Below are 20,894 nucleotides of genomic sequence, written 5' to 3' on the forward strand. Positions count from 1 at the left end.
CTTTTTGGGTTCGGGTTATTGTTAGCATGATGAGCCATACTAAAATTATTCACAGCGTTGATTTGGTTTGAGCTGGTAAGTTTTCAATGTTCAAGGCTATAGATGACATTTTTAGGTTGCACAATACCTTTAATGGGTTGCTTTTGTAATCGCTATAGACAGAATGTAGCCCAGTGTCAGGAGGTTATTGTTGTACCCGCATTTCAATGTCATTTGAATGTAATTACATGGAAATTTGGCAACCAAATGTGAAATGTTAATGTCCGTTTTGAAAAATGGAAAAAAAATGTCTGGCTCTCGCCTAGGTGCAAAGCTTTTGAAAGACTGTCTCCGTATTCAATTCAGAATTCATAGACCTTGACCCCATCAGTCTGTGGCTCACAGACGAGCATGCTGGGAACGGTGAATTACACAACTGCAAAAGACTTCCTGAAGAAAAAAAAACACTCAAACAGTGAGTTTCAGAGGGAACGGAGGGGTGCAGACTGACAGAGATGGAGAAGAGAGAGAAACAGTGGGATACAAATTTGAAAGTAAGAAAAAGAGCGAAAATGTCAAGGAGAAAATGGGGTGTAGATAAATAGGAATACAGGTGGAGAGGTAGGCGTTGGTTTGGGCTTTATGAGAAGTCTGACTGACAGCTTTAGATAGATGTGAGGTGAGTGCTTACTCTTGTATGAACAGAGCCCAGAGCGGTGTGGAGGCACAGCGGGCCATGACAGCATATTGGACTAAATCCAGACACGAACCAGGACTATAGATTACAACTGTGATCTCTTTCCCCTAGCCACTGTTCTCAGTGTGTCAGTGTGACTTCTGTAATAGGAGAAGCCTTGCTCCTTTCAACAGCTGGCGTTTTCACAGGCCACTGTAAGTCTTCTGACATAAAGGTCCTTCATAATGGATGAACCTCAGAGCAGATGTGATATAAGCATCACAATCTGCACTAGGTCACACGCAGTCTCACGGGACCGGACTTTTGACATCAGCATAAAGTCTGGTCCATTTTGCAGCCTAATCTGGCCAAGAACCGCCCACTCAGCACGTCTGATTGACATGGAAAATCGTTGTGGGTTTCCATGTTTGATGTGGACTTTCCATAGACGTAATGGTTTTTATACTTTACAAACTGCATATTTTACACAGTTCACAGAAAACGTTCTGCTATTTTAGATCAAATAACAAAGATAATTCGGTATGATTTATAAGCTTGTTTTCTCATGGAGACCAAAAAAGTTTCCCCACAAGGTCAACATTTACTGGTATTATTATACTTGTAGGGACATTTGGGCCCGGTTTCACAGACAGGGCTTAGACTAAGCCAGGATTAGACCATAGATCAATTAGGACATTTAAGTAATTTTTATAAACATGCTTAGAAAAAAAAACATTACCGATGTGCATCTTAAAACTAAAAAGGCACTGATATATTTTTAAGATCAGTCAGTGCAAGTTTATTTCAGTGGAAACAGCTCAGACTTACATTTTAGTCTAGGACTAGTCTTAAGCCCTGTCTGTGAAACCAGGGGTTGGTGTCCTGGCCTCATTCATTTACATTGTTAGTGCCTTAAAGTAACCAAGTCAAAATACATTTTTGTGGGAATCAATATTATGCCACTGTGCTGGGCTCGAATCCAGAATAGTACTTTAACAAATATGGCTTTGAAACCAAAATATAAGAATACAGTTCTGGTCAAAAATGTTTTGCACCTCCTGATACATTTATTAATTTGCATGTGCTGTCTGCATTGTTTTTGCACCTGGTACATTAAATGAATCATGCAAATCTGAGTGCTAGGTTGTGAAGGATGCAGCAGACTTCCAATATCTGTTGTACTTTCTTCTTCACCACTGCATACCAGGCACTGCACGTCTGGATATGTGCCCATTTCAAAGGTCCTTCTTAATCAATGTATGAATTACTGCAAAAAACTCTTAATAGCACATATATACTAACATCAACGCAACGTTAATTGTACCACACAAAACGTGTGGTATGTTTCAATTCATAAACCTAGGCCTACTAACAAATTGAAATAACAAAAAGTATAAGACACATAACCTTGACATGCATAGCTCACAATGTTAATGTTAATTTTAAAATAAAAGCCTATTTTGCTTAAATTTTACGCAATAATAGAAGCCTATATTTGTTTCAGTTCCAAATTTGTACGGTAACTTTAGTGTTGGGATTATGAATTCATGTAACTACAATGTTTCACTTGAATGTATCTGCTACAGCTCTCAATGAGCCACGGCAGATTTCGCAATAGAAAGAATAAACTGACACTTTTCAAAGTCTGTTGTTGTAGCGCCTCTTAACGGTAAAAGGCAGCAAATACACATCCCCAATTTTACCGCCGCGGGAACAGCAGCGGTAAAAGTATTATTCTGGTAACTGTCATCAACTGTAAGTAACTTTGCAACTACATGTCAACTAACTCATATTAGGCTATTAGTAGACTGTTAGTAGACTGCTAGGTTTGGGTTAGGTATTAGGGTTGGGGTAAGTAGAAAAACTTGACATGTAGATGCAAAGTTTCTTATAGTCAGTAGAATGTGTGTTGAGGAGCATCAAAATAAAGTGTTATACCAAATCTGATTTTGTGATCTTTTCTACAGGTCAAGTTCTGGGTGTGTGGATCTTCAAATGGAGTGCTATCTCTCTGGATTATAGAGAACAGCACAGGACCCGAGGGCCAACGGAGTCTCTGGAACTCAACAAGCGAAGCTAATATGGGGGAAAAGTGGAAACTCATTACCCTACCACTCTTCGGTTTGGTGGATCTGTAAGTCTATAGTTACAACCATCAAATTTATGCTGAATATCCTCCATGGTCTGAGTGTGCACATTATTTGTAACTTAACAATGGCATAATCAGGTAAAGAATGACTGGAATGCTTCTGCTTAAGGAGAATTCATGCAAAATGAGGTTTCGGATACATATGCAAAAGTTTTCGCTTACCTTTGAGCAAGCTGTAGAAATTTACCTTTGGTTTCGCACTCGTATATCCTAATGAATCCCACTGGTGCCGCATCCCTGCCATGGGCCCGGCACAGCACCGCACATCCTGTGCTCACCTTATCACTCTCTCCAGAAGAAAAAAACTGACAGAGGGGAAAAAAAATCAATGAAGAGGTTCACCATTCATCCACACTTTCACTCCAATTAGCAACTGCTCTTGACTTGTAAGAGTAAGGAGGGCCGAGGAAAATAGGAGGATGTTACATCTCTACATGTTTGATTGGAATCTCATCTAACACTCTCAAAACCCCCACAATTCCCTACGCCCCAACCTCCACTCTTGTTATCCAGGGTCTCGCTAATTCCAGTCCACAGGGGGCGATTAAAATTTCATTCCTGGCCTCCTTCCCCTTTTCTTGTTGTAGTTAATTTTTTTTAGATTTATCTACCACTTCACAGCATAGCTGCAAAGCTTCATGCCCTATGACCCAAAGAGCCAATTCTTACACATTTATTATCATGGGAGATATTAGGGCAGGGGATAACACTCCTCTCAGGGATTTATTCAAAATCTGATGGGTTCTACTGTAGCCATAAATATACATTTGTGGTGGTTTGGAGATATACCTTAGCTAAAGAATGACACCTAGATTTGTCTTCCTTGGAACACAAAAGTAGAGGTTTAACAGAATGCCCATTGTGCTGTTTTCCAAATATGAGATCCAATAACATGTGACGTTAAACCTGCAGTGTGGTAAACCAGCATAAATGAAATTGTCAGTGCATATTCCAGTCTTCACATAAAGCTATCGTATGGCTTCAGGAGACTAGGGATAAGTCAGAGGGCCAGATTTACGAAACAGGGTAAATTAGCGAGAGAGCGCAATCCCCCCCAACAAAACGCAGATGGGAGTGGAAACTTCTGTTGTGTGATCTACTGGCGAATATTTACCAGAATGACCAACGCAAATTAGCGTCTGGTTTAAGGATGTGCTTTTTGGGGGCATTAAATAATGGCACAAAAACAGTAAATTGACTAGCGCAAACCTTAGTTAATCACCTTGCATGATTTATTTAAATTCTCTCCTCCCATAAAGTTTCCATCTGGAAGGGAAACTTCTACAAATGCATATGCAATAAGCTCAGCCGCAAAAATAATCCTGTCCACGCCTTTTCAGCGTTAAATTTTCACTGCGTATTTTTAGTAAATCCTGACAGTAGTTTTTTTTTTTATATATATGCCAAAAGAGGCTTTGCGCTGGTGGAAGCTGTTAGTAAATCTGGCCCATAGTGACACATTTAACAGAATTTATTTGTGCTCTTTTTGGAGCTTGAAAGCCTCAGTACCCATTCATTATTAGAAGTATGGAAAAGAGCAGCCTGGACGTTCTGCTAAACATCTTATTTTTTTGTTGGACTGACCAAATAATCTGGTTTGGAATGACATTATGAGCATGTTTATAGACATTTAATTTCTAGTGTGTATTGTTCCAAAGGAACTCTAGTTAATAGCTATCCACTTCTTGCTGTGTGTCTCGGCTTAAAAGATGTTTTCACTCTCTTTAATTTATCTCCCTTTTTCTCGGTCACACTTTAGGTTCTACCTGCAGTTCAGTGCTGATATTTCCTCTAGTGCAGGAATTGCATTTGCTGTGGACAACTTCACTCTGAGCATGGAGTGCTTCCTTGAAAGTGAGTGTTGCATCTTCACTATTTTCATTATCAGCCATTTTCCATCCTGAGATGATAGAAGTAGCCATTTTAAAAATAATTAATTAATATAACCATTAACCATCCACTAATAGGTTTTTTAGTGGCCGGTTCCACCCCCTCCATTCAAGCTCAATTGCAGTTTTCAGGGAACTGACTTCGCCTAAAGAGAGCGCTCTGAAACTGCTCGATTAGCATTAGTTTTTTATTTTTATTTTATTACAGTGCTTAGGGTGCCTGAAATTGATCCATTGTGGGTGTATCATGAGTATTTATTGACTGGTTGACTTTTTCTGGTTGACATCAACTTTTTAGATACAGAGTACTAGAGCTGGTGAATTGAAAGAATTGATTTGGTGTGAGCTGCTAGCTTTTATAAATGTAAATCTAAAATGATGCTTTCATGCTTGCCATTACAACCTGAAAATATTTGCAGATGTTTATACCAGCTACCTAGAGATTATCTGTAATGTCCAAAAAACATGGTGCTCCTTTGTAAAAAATAAACGTCATGACTAAAATGGCCTCTTGAATTTAAAATCATCACACTGTGAGGATCAAAGTGCCAGCCATCAAGAGGGAATTTTTCATGCACATATTTTTTCTGTATGTTCAGGTTAAGCTGTCTGCTTTGCTGTGTATTACTGATTCTTGATGCAAGTAAACATTACTGAAAGCTACAACAAACTGGAATTATAGATGGAAATGTTTTAAATAGCAAAACAACCAATTGTAAAGCCCTTTCCCACTAGTATTGTCATGATGCTGGAATTTCTCATTTTTATACGATACCTTGAAAATTTCGATATTCGATACCATAAATTCGATACCAAAATAATGTTTTGATAATTTTGTTGCAATTGCTTACACAAGAAGCAATTGAGCTTACACTTACACTTGCTTACAAGGCACAAGGAGACTGTATTTGAAAGTTTGAACTAAAGTCAATCGCCAGTAATAAAATAAGAACAAACAAACAAATTGCAAATGGTAGCACACATAAATACAATAAAATAAAGAGACAAATGAAATAAACATGGCTTAAAGTTTTTCAGGTGGGTCTAACAGTAATATTTAGGTAAGACATACAACAGAAATTAAATGGCAAAACCAGCAGTGCAAGTTTGAGAGGTGGCGCCCCGCCAAATCTCGCGAGAATCACGACTTGCTTTACTGCACGACGTCACATACATCAGCAACATATGAAGCAGCCTCTGTGGAAAACACTAGCACGCATTTCAGACGTGAATCACGGCAGAGTCGACGAAGAAAACGCGGTCGGAAGAGTGCAGAGACGGCTCTGTGTGAGTGGTATTTACGACAGTAACGTTAAATACAAGTACTCCACAGCGACTCTAGGGGTCGCTGTTTGAGAATAATGGAAACTGCATAGTGTGCCTTTAAGAGCTTATGAACGGATCCAATATACAGTTACACGTGATTTCTTTCGTCTGTTCCGAAACTTAATGTGTTCACCTAAATACTCACCAGGACGGGCATTTTGACATACCGTATTTTCCGCACTATAAGGCGCACTTAAAAGCCTTTATTTTTTTCAAAAAACGACAGTGCGCCTTATAATCCGGAGCGCCTTATATATGGATCTGGCGCCTTATGTTAACGTCTGTTAAACAACCGCTGACTTAAACCTTGTTTATACTTTCGCCTGACACCAGAGCGCGAGCCTCCGCTGACTGCGCGCGCAACTCCCCAAACAGACGAGGCATTTATACTTGACGCAACTGTTTTGTTTTAGACTGAACACCAGACCATACAACTGATTTAGACGCGCAAACTGGGTGCCGGTGTGATGAGATGTACTACTAATATCCGTCTGCTCGGGCAGATTCGGCTCAAAGTCATGCATCTTCGGATTCAGAGGCGCGCGCGCTGTTAAGCCGAATCTGCCTGAGCAGACGGATATTATTTTTTTTATTAACTTCGCGCTCATGCGGACGCGTCGAGTATAAACAAGGTATCTTGGTTTACATTTGGACTTTGGATGTGATCTTAGGCTTGAAAAGGTTGGTGACCACTGCATAACGCAAACCCAGTCAAACATTTGACTGCAGTATCTTCTATTCTATATGCGCCTTATAATCCGGTGCGCCCTATATATGAAAACAGTTCTAAAATAGGCCATTCATTGAAGGTGCGCCTTATAATCCGGTGCGCCTTATAGTGCGGAAAATACGGTAATTTTGTGTGTATTTGACCGTTAAAGCGCAATGACCCACAAAAAAGAGCTCAATTTGATACTCGTGAGCTGTTTGAGAGGCAGCTTTATGAGAGCGTCACTTATATAGATCACTTTTGGGGTGAGCGCGAAACCTGCAGGAATGAGTAAAATAATGTACAATACCAGCAACCCCGCTCCGAACTTCAGGACCTAACATCCAACACTATTCAACTGCAGTGAATAAGACGAGCGAATGGTCAATCGCCATCGGAGAGAAGAGAGAGCGAGAACGTGCAGCTGGTATCTGTGTATCGATATTGCAGAAAAGGAGTATTAGAATCTTTTCAGATATTTCAGTATCGATACGAACCCTTCGTCTTTGACAACTACTTCTCGCACTGTTGCCAGGGTCTAGAAACTTTGGATCTTCAAATGAAGATTAATTCATTGTGTGATGTAACAAAGATTGACAACACAAAGCCATGGATGTAGATCAGACCTGATGTTTCATACAAATCTGCTGAAGCTGGAATCAACTCTTCGCACAGCGACTCTGACACGCGTTAACCAAGATGCCGGTCACTGATGACTCAAGAATGACAAGGCCTTTTAGCCAGTACTAAGAAGACAAGAAAAGCTTCCACTCGAGTTCCACATTTTGATTGTGCTGGAAATTGTGAGCCGTCTGAGGGGGCTCTTAAGACGGATTTGAAGGAGATCAGCACAGGATATTGCACAGCTGGGAAAAGAACAGGAATGGGAATCATTAATGCAAACCTCTTGGATTAAACAGGATAAGATCTTTTATTTGTTGGCCTTATGGTGTCTCGCTTTTTTTCTCCGAACGAGCCAATGTATTTACTTCAGCTTTTGGCATTTGGAATCAACTTGGCACTGACTTTATCATACATTTGCCCTTCTAGACCCTGGCAACAGTGCAAGAAGAAGTGTGTGACTTCCCAGAAGGAGTGGATAGGGCTTTACAGTTGTTTGTTGTGCTGTTTAAAACACATTCATTTATAATTCCAGTTTGTTGAAGCTTTCAGTAATGTTTACTTGCATTAAGGACCAGTAATACACAGCAAAGCAGACAGCTTAACCTGAACATACATTAATAATATGTGCGAGACAAATTCTCTCTTGATGCCTGGCACTTTGATCCTCACAGTGTGATGATTTGAAAGCATCATTAGACACGATGAGATGAATATCTTTGTAAGATCTGAGTCTCCGTTGGCGTGAGAGAGGGCCACTGATGTTGAATAGCTCATTTGGTCCATGAAATATTTGCCCAGCAATTTGTATCTGATGCCATTTTCTGCCACACATCGATTCGACACGGCTGCACTGCGGCTGCCATTTAATCCATCCTTTCTGCCATTTCCCTTTCCGATGACACTTGGGAATGTGTGGAGTTATATATTATGCCATCGTTCCCAGGCTAAATTAAATATTATAGCTATACATCATCACACTGGGGTTTGCGGTACCCATCCAGCAGTGTTTCCAAGGGTAAGCAGTGTGCATCAATGGCATGACTGATTTGTTTAAAACGTAATTGTTTAAATTTTGTACGATCCACATAACATGCTTGTCAGTTCCCGTAGGAAAGATACACCACAAAAGATCAGTTGTTTTTTTTTTTCCTAGAGAGCAGTGAGATAGAATGGATGAATTTGAGATTTCTCTTCAGATTCTTTTCTTGTATTAATCTGACATCTGTCTCCTCCAGAATTTCGGAATAAATATAATCTCACTGTCAGAAATTGTGCTCAGGTTGGCAAAGACACCACAAATTAGCAATAAACGAGATTTTGGTAACACTTTACTGTAAGGTTGTGTGTTAACATTAGTTATTGCAGTAGTTAACATTGAATAACAAATGACCAGTGGTAACGCATTACAAATAACATGATGCTTATTGTAGTTCTAGACTAAATGTGAGCATTTACTCATCTCACTTGCACAAAAGAATATTCAGTATGCCTCAAAAGGAATAAAGACAGTGCAATGCAATATACTTTATGTATTTAATCTCACTTTATTTACCAAAATCTTTGCTGCTGACTTTCAATGATCTAATTCAACCATATAATAAGCAAAAATGACTTCAGATAAACATCACATTTGTGTTTCTTTTTTTGGGGGGGTTTTATTGCTGAAGTAAGAGTTTTGAACTTTCTTCTCCTTATTCTTCTGCGATTCAGAATGGCAGCACAGCTGAAAGGTTTGTTTAAGCGGCGCCCTCTACTGTTCAGGCGTGAATTTGCATTTCCTTCAGCCTGAGGTTTATTCATTTCACTTTTGGTTTAGAAGGACCTTTACATTTGCCCAAAGAAATATTACTTTTTTTGTTATAAAAAAAAATAAAAATGTACGAGTGAATTATAGGTAGCTAATTCATACGAATTTGTACGACCTCATTCGTACGAATTTGTGTGATTTGTCGAAATCCCAGTGTAGGACAGGTTTAGGGGCGGGGTCAGGGGTAGGTCATTCGTACGAATTCATATGAATTGGGCAACTCGTAAAATATGTCCTCGTATGAATTTGTACGAATTAGCTACCATTTTATTTATTTATTTTTATTCCTGATTCCTAATGCATTAAGTAATGTTAACATTACTTCTCTTCATGTTATCTCTTATTGAGATTTTAATATAAACACCTACATTTCTCATCAAATTCTTCCAAATTATTTGGGCTATGATATCCACATTAATTTTATAGCTTTAAACTCTTACTATATGTCAACACATAATACTGTTAATGAACTTTACAACTAAACATCAAAAGATTTTTCTAAGGAGAAAAAAATGGTAATGCTTAAATCAAATATATTAAACAAATCATGAACATGTTAATTCATTAAAATTCAGTAACAGCTGCACAAATTCTCAAAGCCTGAGCTTTGAAACTAAAATCTGTAGGACAGTGGCCTGGATGCCTAGAGGACTGGAGCTGAAAAGCACTGGTTTAGTGTTTAGCTCAGAGCTGGTAACCAGAAAGCTGCTTTTATTCCCACAAATCACAAGCAATGATCTATCAACATTGTTTCATGGTGCAAGGCTCTCAACCCTTGGGTGGTCCAACTGGACTGCCACTAATGAGCTTGTGATGTCATTCTAAAGAGTGCATGAACAAATTTATGCAATGTCATGTGGCGATAAATAAAGTTTCGACAATTCTATTGCTTTGTGCACTCAAAAAAAAAAAAACTGTGTTTTGTGGCACTGTTCTTTTTACCCAAATATTTTTTGCTTAAGTAACACACGTATATTTCTTTGACCCCCAAAACACTTATGTATTGCGTTTAATTAACTTAACCTGTATAATTTTCCACTATACTTAATTATCAATCGTTAAACTAATGTAAAGGGTTTAAAAAAAAATAAAAAAAACGTGACGATTTCCAATGTATTGGGTGAAGACGGCGTGCGAAGAAGGTGGTAAGATGCATGGCGTAAGAGAAAATATAAAGTTAATCTAAAGGCAAAGTCTTTCAGTTCTGTTAGTATTTCGGAAAGTCTGTTCTGGAATGCTTTTATTATATTGCACATTATATTGCCCTGAAAAAATATATATATTTTGGCTGCTTGTTCAAATTGCTTCATTAAAATGAGCTTAAGCAACACAATTGCTATACATTTTGTCCAAACTTAATTTGATTGTGTTCAATCTGTTCAATATGTAAAATGTAAGTGTACTTAATTGGTTTGTGTTGGATTACATGAATGATTTGTGTTGCATTAATTGAAACTGTGCAGTGCTTGTTAGTTCCCAGCACAACACAAGGAGTTTACATAGATTACAAAAAATTCCATTAATGTTAATAAAAAATAATTTGCTTATGTGGAACCACTGTCCATAATTGAATTAAGTTAGTTAAAAGAGTAATTTTTTTCTGAGTGTGTGTTTCCTGTCAGAGCAGTAACTTCGTCTCACTGGTCTCCAAATGAAACAGATGGCACCGGATTCACTTTGTGGGTGTTTACCTCTATTTCCCGGCTTTGGCATGGTGGCAGACTCACTTATCCCGTTTTTATTAGTTTTCTCTTCGGAACAGGGAGTCATATCAATAAGAAAATTTGCATGCCTACCCGGAGTGGCAGTCTGTGATGGAACAGTAAAATAAAAAATAAAACAAAGTCTGTCAGGAAAGTCATACTAGGTTTTTTAGGATTCATTCTACGGCACTACCTGTGGTGCCCAAAACTCGTAAAAATCACCCAGCGCTGCTTTTATGACAATGCCAGCTGCTCAGCGATGGTTTGGCGTTTCCCTAATGAGTGCTTTCTCGACAACAATGAGTGTATCTCGCAGGGACGATGGGTGCCAGATATGCTATTTAAGTGGAGATATTGGAATTCTGAAATGTAGACAAAGGGAGAGAAAGAATGGTTCAGGTAGCTTTTATATTCATCATAGATTTGTCCCAGTCTTAAACATCAGATTGACTTTTTATTTCATAAACCATACTTGGCTTTAGGGCAACGTACTTTCTGTCAAGAGTCCAAGCCTATATTTTGAACTCAATCGACCATTACTGAAAAAAAAAAATAAAAAAAAAAATCAAGCCTCAAGCTGAAATATTATGAATGTATCTGGCAGCTGGAGTCAGATATTATGTGGTCCAGTGAGAATTGCTCTGAATTCCGACTGAAAACCTAGTTCAAGCAAATGTAAATGTGTTTGGAGTGCTGCATGCTGTGTGTGTGTTCTAGTTCATTTCATTTATTTCCATCCCATGTTTAGCGTGCTAAAAAAGTACTTAAGCCTCAATTCAAAAAACTGCATTGGATATCAAGCCAAATTGCATTTTAATACATTTTATTATATAGCAAATATCATATATTAGAATAATATTATTGTTAATATTACAATATTGTATTATTATTTGTAATGTAAGAATGTAAGAATTCATGCCACTTTTGATTTGATGTTTTGTCATACAATACATTGAAATCAATTTTAAAGTGTGGCTTAAGGTTTTAAATATTTGTAGAGCCAGAGCAGCTTACACGTATGCAGGTGCAATTTCTATGTATTCTTGCCTACAATTGTGTCAAGAGAATTTTGCAAGTTTGCACGTTTGATTTATCGTTCTCCCTGCAGCACTGCAATAAGTGCTGCTATCTAAACTACAAAGCACGCATTTAAAAGTTCTCGTCTGACATCCCCCTTAAGCGAAACTGACAGTGGGCAGAAAACCCCTCTGACATCTAGCTTAATCTGGATTCGTTTAGGGCCCTGGGTATATATATATGATATTGGAATACTAACACATGCCATGCCCTAACACATCCTTAAAAAAATTGAGCCTTGGTACTGATGTGAGGAACACAAGTTTAAGTGTGACTTTCACAATCTCATTACCCTCCATTGCACCCATTATTTCCTGTTCTTTCTCTACTGTCACTAAAAATAAAAGTGGCATCAATAACACACTATATCTCAGATTGGCAAAAATAAATGCTTCGGATCAGTAAAATGAAGAGACGGCAGTGTAAGGTCTTAAAGAGATAGGTCACCCAAATAAACACAAATTAAGATTCTTTTTTAATGAGAGGTTCCTGTCCAACCTTTGAATGTCCAACCAAAATGTAGAATATCCAAAAATGATCACACACAGCTTTTATATTTACCATATGTGATGTTATCCATAAAAGCCTAAATCTGTTCATCATATACAGTGATCATATCTCTTCACAAGACTTGGATTCAAGTTTTGGTTAACTAGACTTTCAATGGAGGGACAGAAACATCTCAGGTTTCATTAAAAATATCTTTAATTTGTTTGTTTTTTGAAGAATAACCCAAGTCTCATGGGTTTGGAATGACATTATGGTGTTTAACGGATTACAGAATGTAAATTGTTTGGGTGAACTATGCTGTTAAATGTTCATTCTAGGCTTTAGGATTCGGATTATCATAGACACCATTCAAGTATCTCAGCTGTCCAGTTGAATATGGAGACATATTGAAGTATTTGAAGAGCGATGACTAAGGTGTTTTCTGATTGTCCTGGCAGATTTGGAAAACTGCTGAGTGACATTTCTCCCTGGAGCAAAGGATTACATTCTTCCAAGGTTCAAGAAATCTCATCTTTGACCACCCGCCAAAAATGGTCTACCGCAGTGTGTAATGCTGCAGTCAAACTACCTGTAACTTTTCCACAGTGGAAGTCAAAAATGTATGAATAATCAGAGCCATGGCCTTGTGGTTACAATTCATGCATGGTATGGGTAATGCATTACAAGTAGCATATTATGTATTTTTTGGAAGCAAAATATAGAATGTCACTTTTTTAAATGTATGCTATATGCTTCAGTTCAAATCAAATAAGTAACATGCGTTAGTTTTCTATTTATCTCATTTATTCATTGACAGATCCAATTGAAAAACTTCACATTGCATGCTAGACTGCAAATGAGCAGCACATAACAGCATAATGCCGTCATAATCAACAAAAACAATCAATGAACTACACTGCCATGCTGCAATGTCTAAAGGACCTGTCAATAATAGCACTGCCATATCGACGAGTGCATTCATTTCATAAAAAGTAACATATAAAACTATGCAGGTCAAGTTGTATATTGGGCAGTGTTTTATGTATTGATATAATATTTATCATATATAATATATATATCAAGGAAAAAAATACAAAATCTTACATTTTCCCAAATTTACAGAGCATTAACAATTTAAAGTTGCATATTTAAATAGCTCTTCTCTGCAAGGTTGCATATCTATTTAGCTTCTGACAAACACATTCATTATTATTTGAATAATCACTCAGTGATTTAACTGTCTTTGAATATCTTTCAAACACATTCAAATTTACAAATCCATTTTTATACCTACTCTACATGTAATGCAGGGATTCCCCAAATTTTGACAGCTGAACCTCTTTGATCTAATATATTTACTTGAAGTACCCTTTGAGATTTTAAGTTATTAAGTTTGGTCAATAATAGGTCAATAATAATAATAAAAATAATAAATAAAATTAAGTTCACAGTTCTCTGATGCGTGCCATGCAGGTGAACAAATAAAATTATATATTTTTTAATAAGTGCTTTATTTTGATTGTATTTATTTTAAATTTAAATTAATTTGACATTTTTAGGATTTAATTTCTAAATAGCTTTCCGTTAAACTCACAAATCCCTGTAGTTCCATCACAAATTCCAGTCTGGGAAAGCCTGACATAATTTATTGTGTAATGCACTTCATGTTGTTGATAACAAAGTCAAGAAAGACATATTTTCTTTCTTTTTGTGTTTTTATATCAATATGGTACAAGATTATTCTATTCAAATCAATGTGATAAACGAGTTAGGTCAAAAGTAATCAAAAAGTAGTCAGATTATGTTATCTTTAATGTGTAATGTAATGGATTACATAACTAACTGTAACTACATTTTGTGTCACTTAATTTGGAATCAGTAACCAACTACAGTTTGTAAGTAATCTACCCGGCACTGCTCTAGAGTAACTACTATCTACAGACTTGTTTGATTTAGACTTTGTTTGTTGTAAAAGACAAAACTTTTCTTTCCTTTTTGCATGAGACACAAGGCAGGGTGTCTCAGAGGTATGATTTTAACGGATCAACTTCCTTCTTGATTCCTGAAATGGGAGGAGAGATAATAGCCCTGTGACAGGGTGCATCATGGGAAGGAGCCTTTAACGGGAAGTCCATATTGTGATGAATGATGCCAGCTCCAGTCAGAGAGTGGTGTGGGGGTTTCGTGGGAGTAGATGAGTATTTTTAAAGCAAAGATTAAGAGATGAGATGAGAGGTAGCATTTATCACAGAGTCCCAGGATTGTCTGAGCAGGTACTGTACGTTTGGGGGAAAGGGGTGATTTGTCTTCACAGGGAGTTGACAATTGAAACAATGCAGATGCTCATGTGGCTTGTCATAGTAATTAAAGTGTAACTCAACCCCTGGTCAGAGCCTAACTCCACCCACTGGCAATATTTGAAAAATGCTGGAAAAGTGGGCAGAGCCCAGAGGAGACAGAGGGGACGAACCGAGGACAGGGCGGAGCGGGTGTGCACCTGAGACCCGCAGTGACGGATTGATTGACATAGGCGTAATTTGCGGGGTGGGACATGTCCCCACCACTTTTTGCCTGGGTCGATTGTGTCCCCTCCACTTTTGAAACATCTCGCGGCACGGATGTACCAATACAAATAAATAATACATCTCCAGTTAACTCTAGCAGAGCATTCATTTAGTTCATTTGTTAAATAAGAGGTGATCTAGCGCTAAAATGTGTTGTTTTTTAACTGAAGTGCTCGTTGCGGTCAGTGGTACGTACATTGTCCTCTTGTGGCTCGCGCACAGTCTTTACACGGACGCGCGTTTCAATCCGTTGCGGAGAGACTCTCGTTCCGGTGAAATCACAAAACAAAATGCACACAAACGTGTCCCTGCTTGATATACAACAATGAACATATTCGGTTTTGATAAAAAATAAATAAAAAAAAACTATATGTAAACTATGCAGTAGCCACCGCACTCAGACGTTTTTATACACCATATATTGTAGAATTAAAACACTTTATACCCAAATGTCAAAACATTTACTCGAATCAATTAACAGCACTAATAAAGCCCCAGTCTTACAGATCATTAACTAAAAAAAAAAGTTGTTTTAGGGTTTAGTTAATGAACTAAACCCTTGACACCATTGGTGGCGGCTGTCTACTTTTGAGGAGCTTAGACTGTGTTTAACATCCAATAATAAATTATAACATGCTTCATAATCTGACTAATACAGTCTAGAAACTCTTTGAAGACAAACGCTTGAATATTTGCTTTTTTTCCCCACTGAGGTTTTGAAGAATTCATTGAAAATTACCCCAACCCGTGATGTAAACCTTCATTCATTTTCAGTTGTGTGTCCTTATTACAGTGTAATTATACATTTAGGTACTGAGTCATATTAATAAACAACATCTTACTATAGGGTTAGTCGCATGTGATTAATTCACTGTTTTTACTTTAGCAAGCACACGTACCACGTTCAACAAGGACACTGTAAAATAAAGTGTGACCAATGATTCAATTATTGGAGTCAATTAATCACAGGTGACACTTTTTTTTTTTTTTTGAGTTTTCATCACTAAAGCTACCTCCCTGTGCCACAAATAAAATATCTTCCATAAAAACCGTCAGAGTCAAAGTGCTTTGCAATTGTTACGTGGTCAGCAATCCTGGAACTACTTCATAGCTGTGCAATCAACACATCAACCAATCAGAATCAAGACCTGAAGAACACAATAAAATGATATAGATAATACATGTTTTACCCTGACTGCTCACTATCCTGCATGTCTGAGAGCGGGCCTGTCCATAAAATATTACCCCATGAAAATCGCATGAGGAGGTGATGGAAATGTCAAATCCAGTTAAAGAGAATTTTTTTTTTTTTTTTTTTTTAAATCCTCATGAAATGCAAATGCATCTGGCTAAATTTTGCATGCACCCAGAAACAGGTTTTATTAAGCTTTCTGTAAAAAAAAAAAGCTAGATAGCCATAAATTCTTGGTGGCTTAAAAATATAGCCTATATTAGCAATTAACACTAGAAAGGTTATGGTTCATTTGCATATACTTTTTATTATCCATTGTTTACATGTGAATTTATAAGTAGTGGCCTGGTGACATGGAATTGTTCCTGCTGAGTAATTAATATCAAGATTTTAAGGTCTAGTGCTCACCCTTTTGATACTTCTACATCATCAGCAAGCATCCTTATTAGCATATCATTACAGTTTTTCTCAGTCGCTTTGGTGCATTTCTCATAACACTATTTACATTTGCACAACAGTTAATGCAGTTCTCAAAACAATTAGTACAAACTACAAAACCTTGTTGATAACCTGCAAAAGCGTGTCACTTGCTCAAAATGGAAAGCCCATTCCTCAAAAGCAAGTATTTATGTCAATGAAAGTGTCAGTGTCATCAAGATGAAAAGTCCTGACACCATTGTTTATGAACAAGATAGTCAAATGGCTTAGTCATGTTTTCATTATGACAGTTTACTCTGTAAATGTTTTCCAATGATAAAAGTCAGATCTTGGTGACACTACCTGAAAATGCTCAAGACAGCACTATATACTATTTGCACAGCCATTTGAAAAATACAGTAAAGTTACACATTACTGTATTTATGAGGTAACTGAGTACAAGACACTGAATATGTATGTTTCACATTTTTACTGCATATGCTCTTTGCAATTCTAATTTGTTCACAGCATTGTGCAAAAGAAAAAATACACCATTATTTACAACGAACATAAACTCCCTGTGCACAACTGTACACAATATTGCAGTAGGCCTATATACTGTATTGGAACTGAACATACAACATACAGGACTGTAATCATTCATGCACATCCAGACGTTCCTCTCTGTCTGGTCACATAATTTCATCTACATCACAGCGAATATCATCTCTTGCTCAATTGCAAATTGTTCAATTTAGGAGACTTTTTTAGGATTTTTTTTTTTTTTTATGACAGATTTTGACAACTAGTTCAACATTTTTGTATGTAATGACTCAAGCAATGAAATTAGGACTATTAGTTTTATATGGAATGACTATTCAGCATTCACAAGTATAGTTAATTTTGACTGACATGACATAAGCAAATGATAATGTAATAAAACAGCAGAGAGTTGTATGAAAGTATTTGATGCATGTCCAAAAGCATTTGCAATTTGTTGGAAGGAATGAGAAACTGCTACTATGATGTGCACAAATGACTAAATGTTGTGGAGGTTGAACTAACTGTTGTGCAAATGTAAATAGTGATGTGAGAAATGCACCAAAGCGACTGAGAAAAACTGTAACATTTCTCAAAATGTGAAAAATATGCAAACAGTTGAGCCATTTTTCCAGCGCATGTTTCTCGCATATTCAAGCAATTCTCAAGACAAATATGCTAATATCATTACTAGCTTTATAGAATGTGTATTGTCATGGAATATATTATCTAAAAGAATGTTTTAAGGCAAAATAGAGCTTTGTGCTTTTTCAATGCCTGCAAGATTTTCTCTGGCTGCTGTAGTTTTGTTGGACTGCAACAATGTATTGTGTCTTTTCTCTCATCTTCAGCCAATGGAGAATTTCCTCCGGTGGCTCCCATAAGCCCCACGCAAACCCCGTCCACCCCAACCACTGAGAACATCAAGACCACTACACCACCGTCTACAGAATGTGAGTTTTAGCTACTTTCATGTGCTTGAGCTGTTTATATATTTTTTTTTTGAATGGTTTCTCACTTTTATCTAGCTTGTTCAGACTGAAATTTGCCCCAGTGTGATTTAGAAGTCTGAAGTTTGGTGCAGTCCACGTTTATTCTTGCTATTGTATTGAAACTATACAGTACATGAGCGCTAAAACAAACATATTTTCAGTCATTGTTCAAATAGTCTGTTTTAACTGGTCTCACCTAACCCAATTACTCAAGAAACACCCGTCTGGTTGACATATACAGAAAAACAGCCATGCAGGGGTGTGTTCCCCAAAAGTATTGTAAGCCAAATACAGGCACAAGTTTCTTTTTTATCAACACAGGTAAAGAAATCTGGGTTTTCCCGAAACCATTCCAACTGAACATCCGCAAACAGCATTGCAAACCTATTGACCTGTGGTTAGAAGCATATTTTTTGTCAGTATGACATATGGACTTATGTTGGGTTCAGACTTTGGTGGTGATTTGTAAACAACAATGGGCATCAGGACGCATTAATTGATCGTTTTATCTCGTATAGTGTGTCGTAGCGGATGACAACCGACTAAAGCTTCGTGACGTCCCAACAGAAAGACTAGCATGTTTAAATCACGACGGGTTCTGTGACAATGACCATCAGGAGCAGAGAAGCTCTTCCATACCGCTTTCAAACATGGTGAAACGAAGAGAGGCGATGGTATTGTTCAATTATGCAATAGAGGAGCTAGTGGAGCTATAAGTAAGCAACAATATTCCTGCCCATTATAATGTTTCATTGAAGGACTACCACAACTGAGTGAAAAAAGATAACTGTTGGCAAATGATAGGCGCTTCAGCAACCTGGTGAGTTCTGGAATAGCATTAAGTTAGTGTACAAACATTGTTTTTTTATGCTCTTGTGTCCGGAAGTCAGTCACTAGTTCCGCCTACTCGATGATATTATACACATCGTTAAAGACGTCAAACGATGATTGGTCGTTAAGCAATGTGTAGTCTGGCTTGTTTCTTGTCTACGACACAAGAATTTAGGAGTCAAAATGGTATAATCTGACACAGTGACTATCGTAACAGACAACAATATTATGTAGTCTGAACCCGGCATTAAATAGATCATGTTTTTGGGCACAATAAGTAACATAATGTGCAGTACATTCAAGATCTTTCATTCTATTTGAATAATATATACATTTTATTCTCTATATCAGCGTGTCTACAATCAGCAAAGTTTTTGAAGCTGTGCATAAATGCATAAGGGAACCCACAATGACTCAGACATAAAACAAAGCAAATGATGGGAAACAAAACTCGTGATGTTTTCCATTAAAACTAACTAAAACAATAGCAATAGAAAAAAATAAAAAAAATAAAAGAAATATATATTTATTTATGTTTTAAGATAATGTTAACTGGAACACTTTTATACACACAAAATAGCTTCCCAAATACTGATAATATTTTGAAGACATGGATGTGAGATCCGAACAACACTCCCGGCTCCCAACAAAAGTAGCGTTGTGTATTATAAAAACTCTGGAGTCTTTGTTTTCACAGCAAGTAATGAGTTATTCACTGCAAACATTAAAGCACCTAATTCAAAGTCCAGACCATGTAATTCCTTCTGAGCACACTGAAATTGTTGAAATGCTTGAGTACACCAAATATGTTGGATTTCTAATGGATATAGAAGATGAATGCTTATGAACAGAGACTCATATACGGTCTCTCTCTCTCTCTCTCTCTCTCTCTCTCTGAAACGGAAGTGCACTGCAGAGAAAATAAAGTGTGCCATCTACTGGACTATTTATGCACCATTATTTCTCTTCAGATCAAACAGTGTTGAAAGGCCAGTCGCAACATCCAAGGGTGCTTTTACACTACAGCTTTTGGTGCAAATCTGAGTGCATGTGACATCAGAGTTTGGTTCATTTAATCGGTGAAAATGTAGATTTCAAAACTCTGGTGTACACCAGGGAACCGTGCTGAGTGTGCTGGAGAAGTATGAGGCAAGAGTAATGTCATCATCTAAATCATGATTCCTACAGTTTGGTGGATTTTGAACTGGTGGAATAAAAAAAATCTGTCAGAAATACACGCTGGTCAATATATAACAATATACTTGGTCTAGGAAATGTATACACCGCTGTTACATGACCTTTACAATTCAATATGTAACAGGGTGGACCTTAAAAGTTTTAATCTAATAAAGCCCATTACAAGCTAGGAAAGAACAACATGCTGGCAGAAGATTAAGATTTTGTAGAATTTTAATAGATATATAAAGTCTATTAAATAAAACTATATCCATACGGACACAATAAGGCAGACATGTTATGTTTTATGCTAGTAGATAAGTCTTCTAAAAATTTATAACTGAAACTTTGTTCTTGGAGTTGCTTTCCCTCCAAGGAAATGATGTCACTTCTAGCAAGTCATGTGATACAGAGCAGTGGTTTTCAAACGTATTTATTGACGCGACCCATAGGTCTATATAGGCCTATTCTTAAGCCAAGCATACAGAATACAATGGGGCTAAATGCTCATTAGACTTTATTCTCATTTAAAAGTGCTCTGTTGTGCACAGCTGGCACAAAAATTCAGCTCAGCACTTTTCTTAACAAACCGCTTTTGATGATGCACGTGCAGTGGCTTATCCGTGACGCGATCGCAACGCAAAGTTGATTCTGCACTCTTTTGATCTAGCTAAAGCTACAGGGATGCTAATTAACCGGTCAACCATTAACCATTGTAAGAATTTTAACCAATTAATAGCATACTATCGTTTGC

The 20,894-nt window shown here is 37.3% G+C and overlaps 1 protein-coding gene across 1 annotated transcript in view; it reads left to right on the plus strand.

The window, feature by feature from the left end:
- Positions 1 to 20,894, plus strand: part of alk (ALK receptor tyrosine kinase) — a 394,553-nt gene that overhangs the window by 340,324 nt on the left and 33,335 nt on the right. The window contains exons 9-11 of the mRNA XM_084393327.1: positions 2,623 to 2,789; positions 4,564 to 4,658; positions 17,993 to 18,094. Of these exons, the coding sequence (XP_084249453.1) occupies positions 2,623 to 2,789; positions 4,564 to 4,658; positions 17,993 to 18,094 (364 nt within the window). The remainder of the gene's footprint in view (positions 1 to 2,622; positions 2,790 to 4,563; positions 4,659 to 17,992; positions 18,095 to 20,894) is intronic.

The sequence above is a fragment of the Rutilus rutilus genome (assembly GCF_951802725.1).
Source record: "Rutilus rutilus genome assembly, chromosome: 21".
NCBI lineage: Eukaryota > Metazoa > Chordata > Actinopteri > Cypriniformes > Leuciscidae > Rutilus > Rutilus rutilus.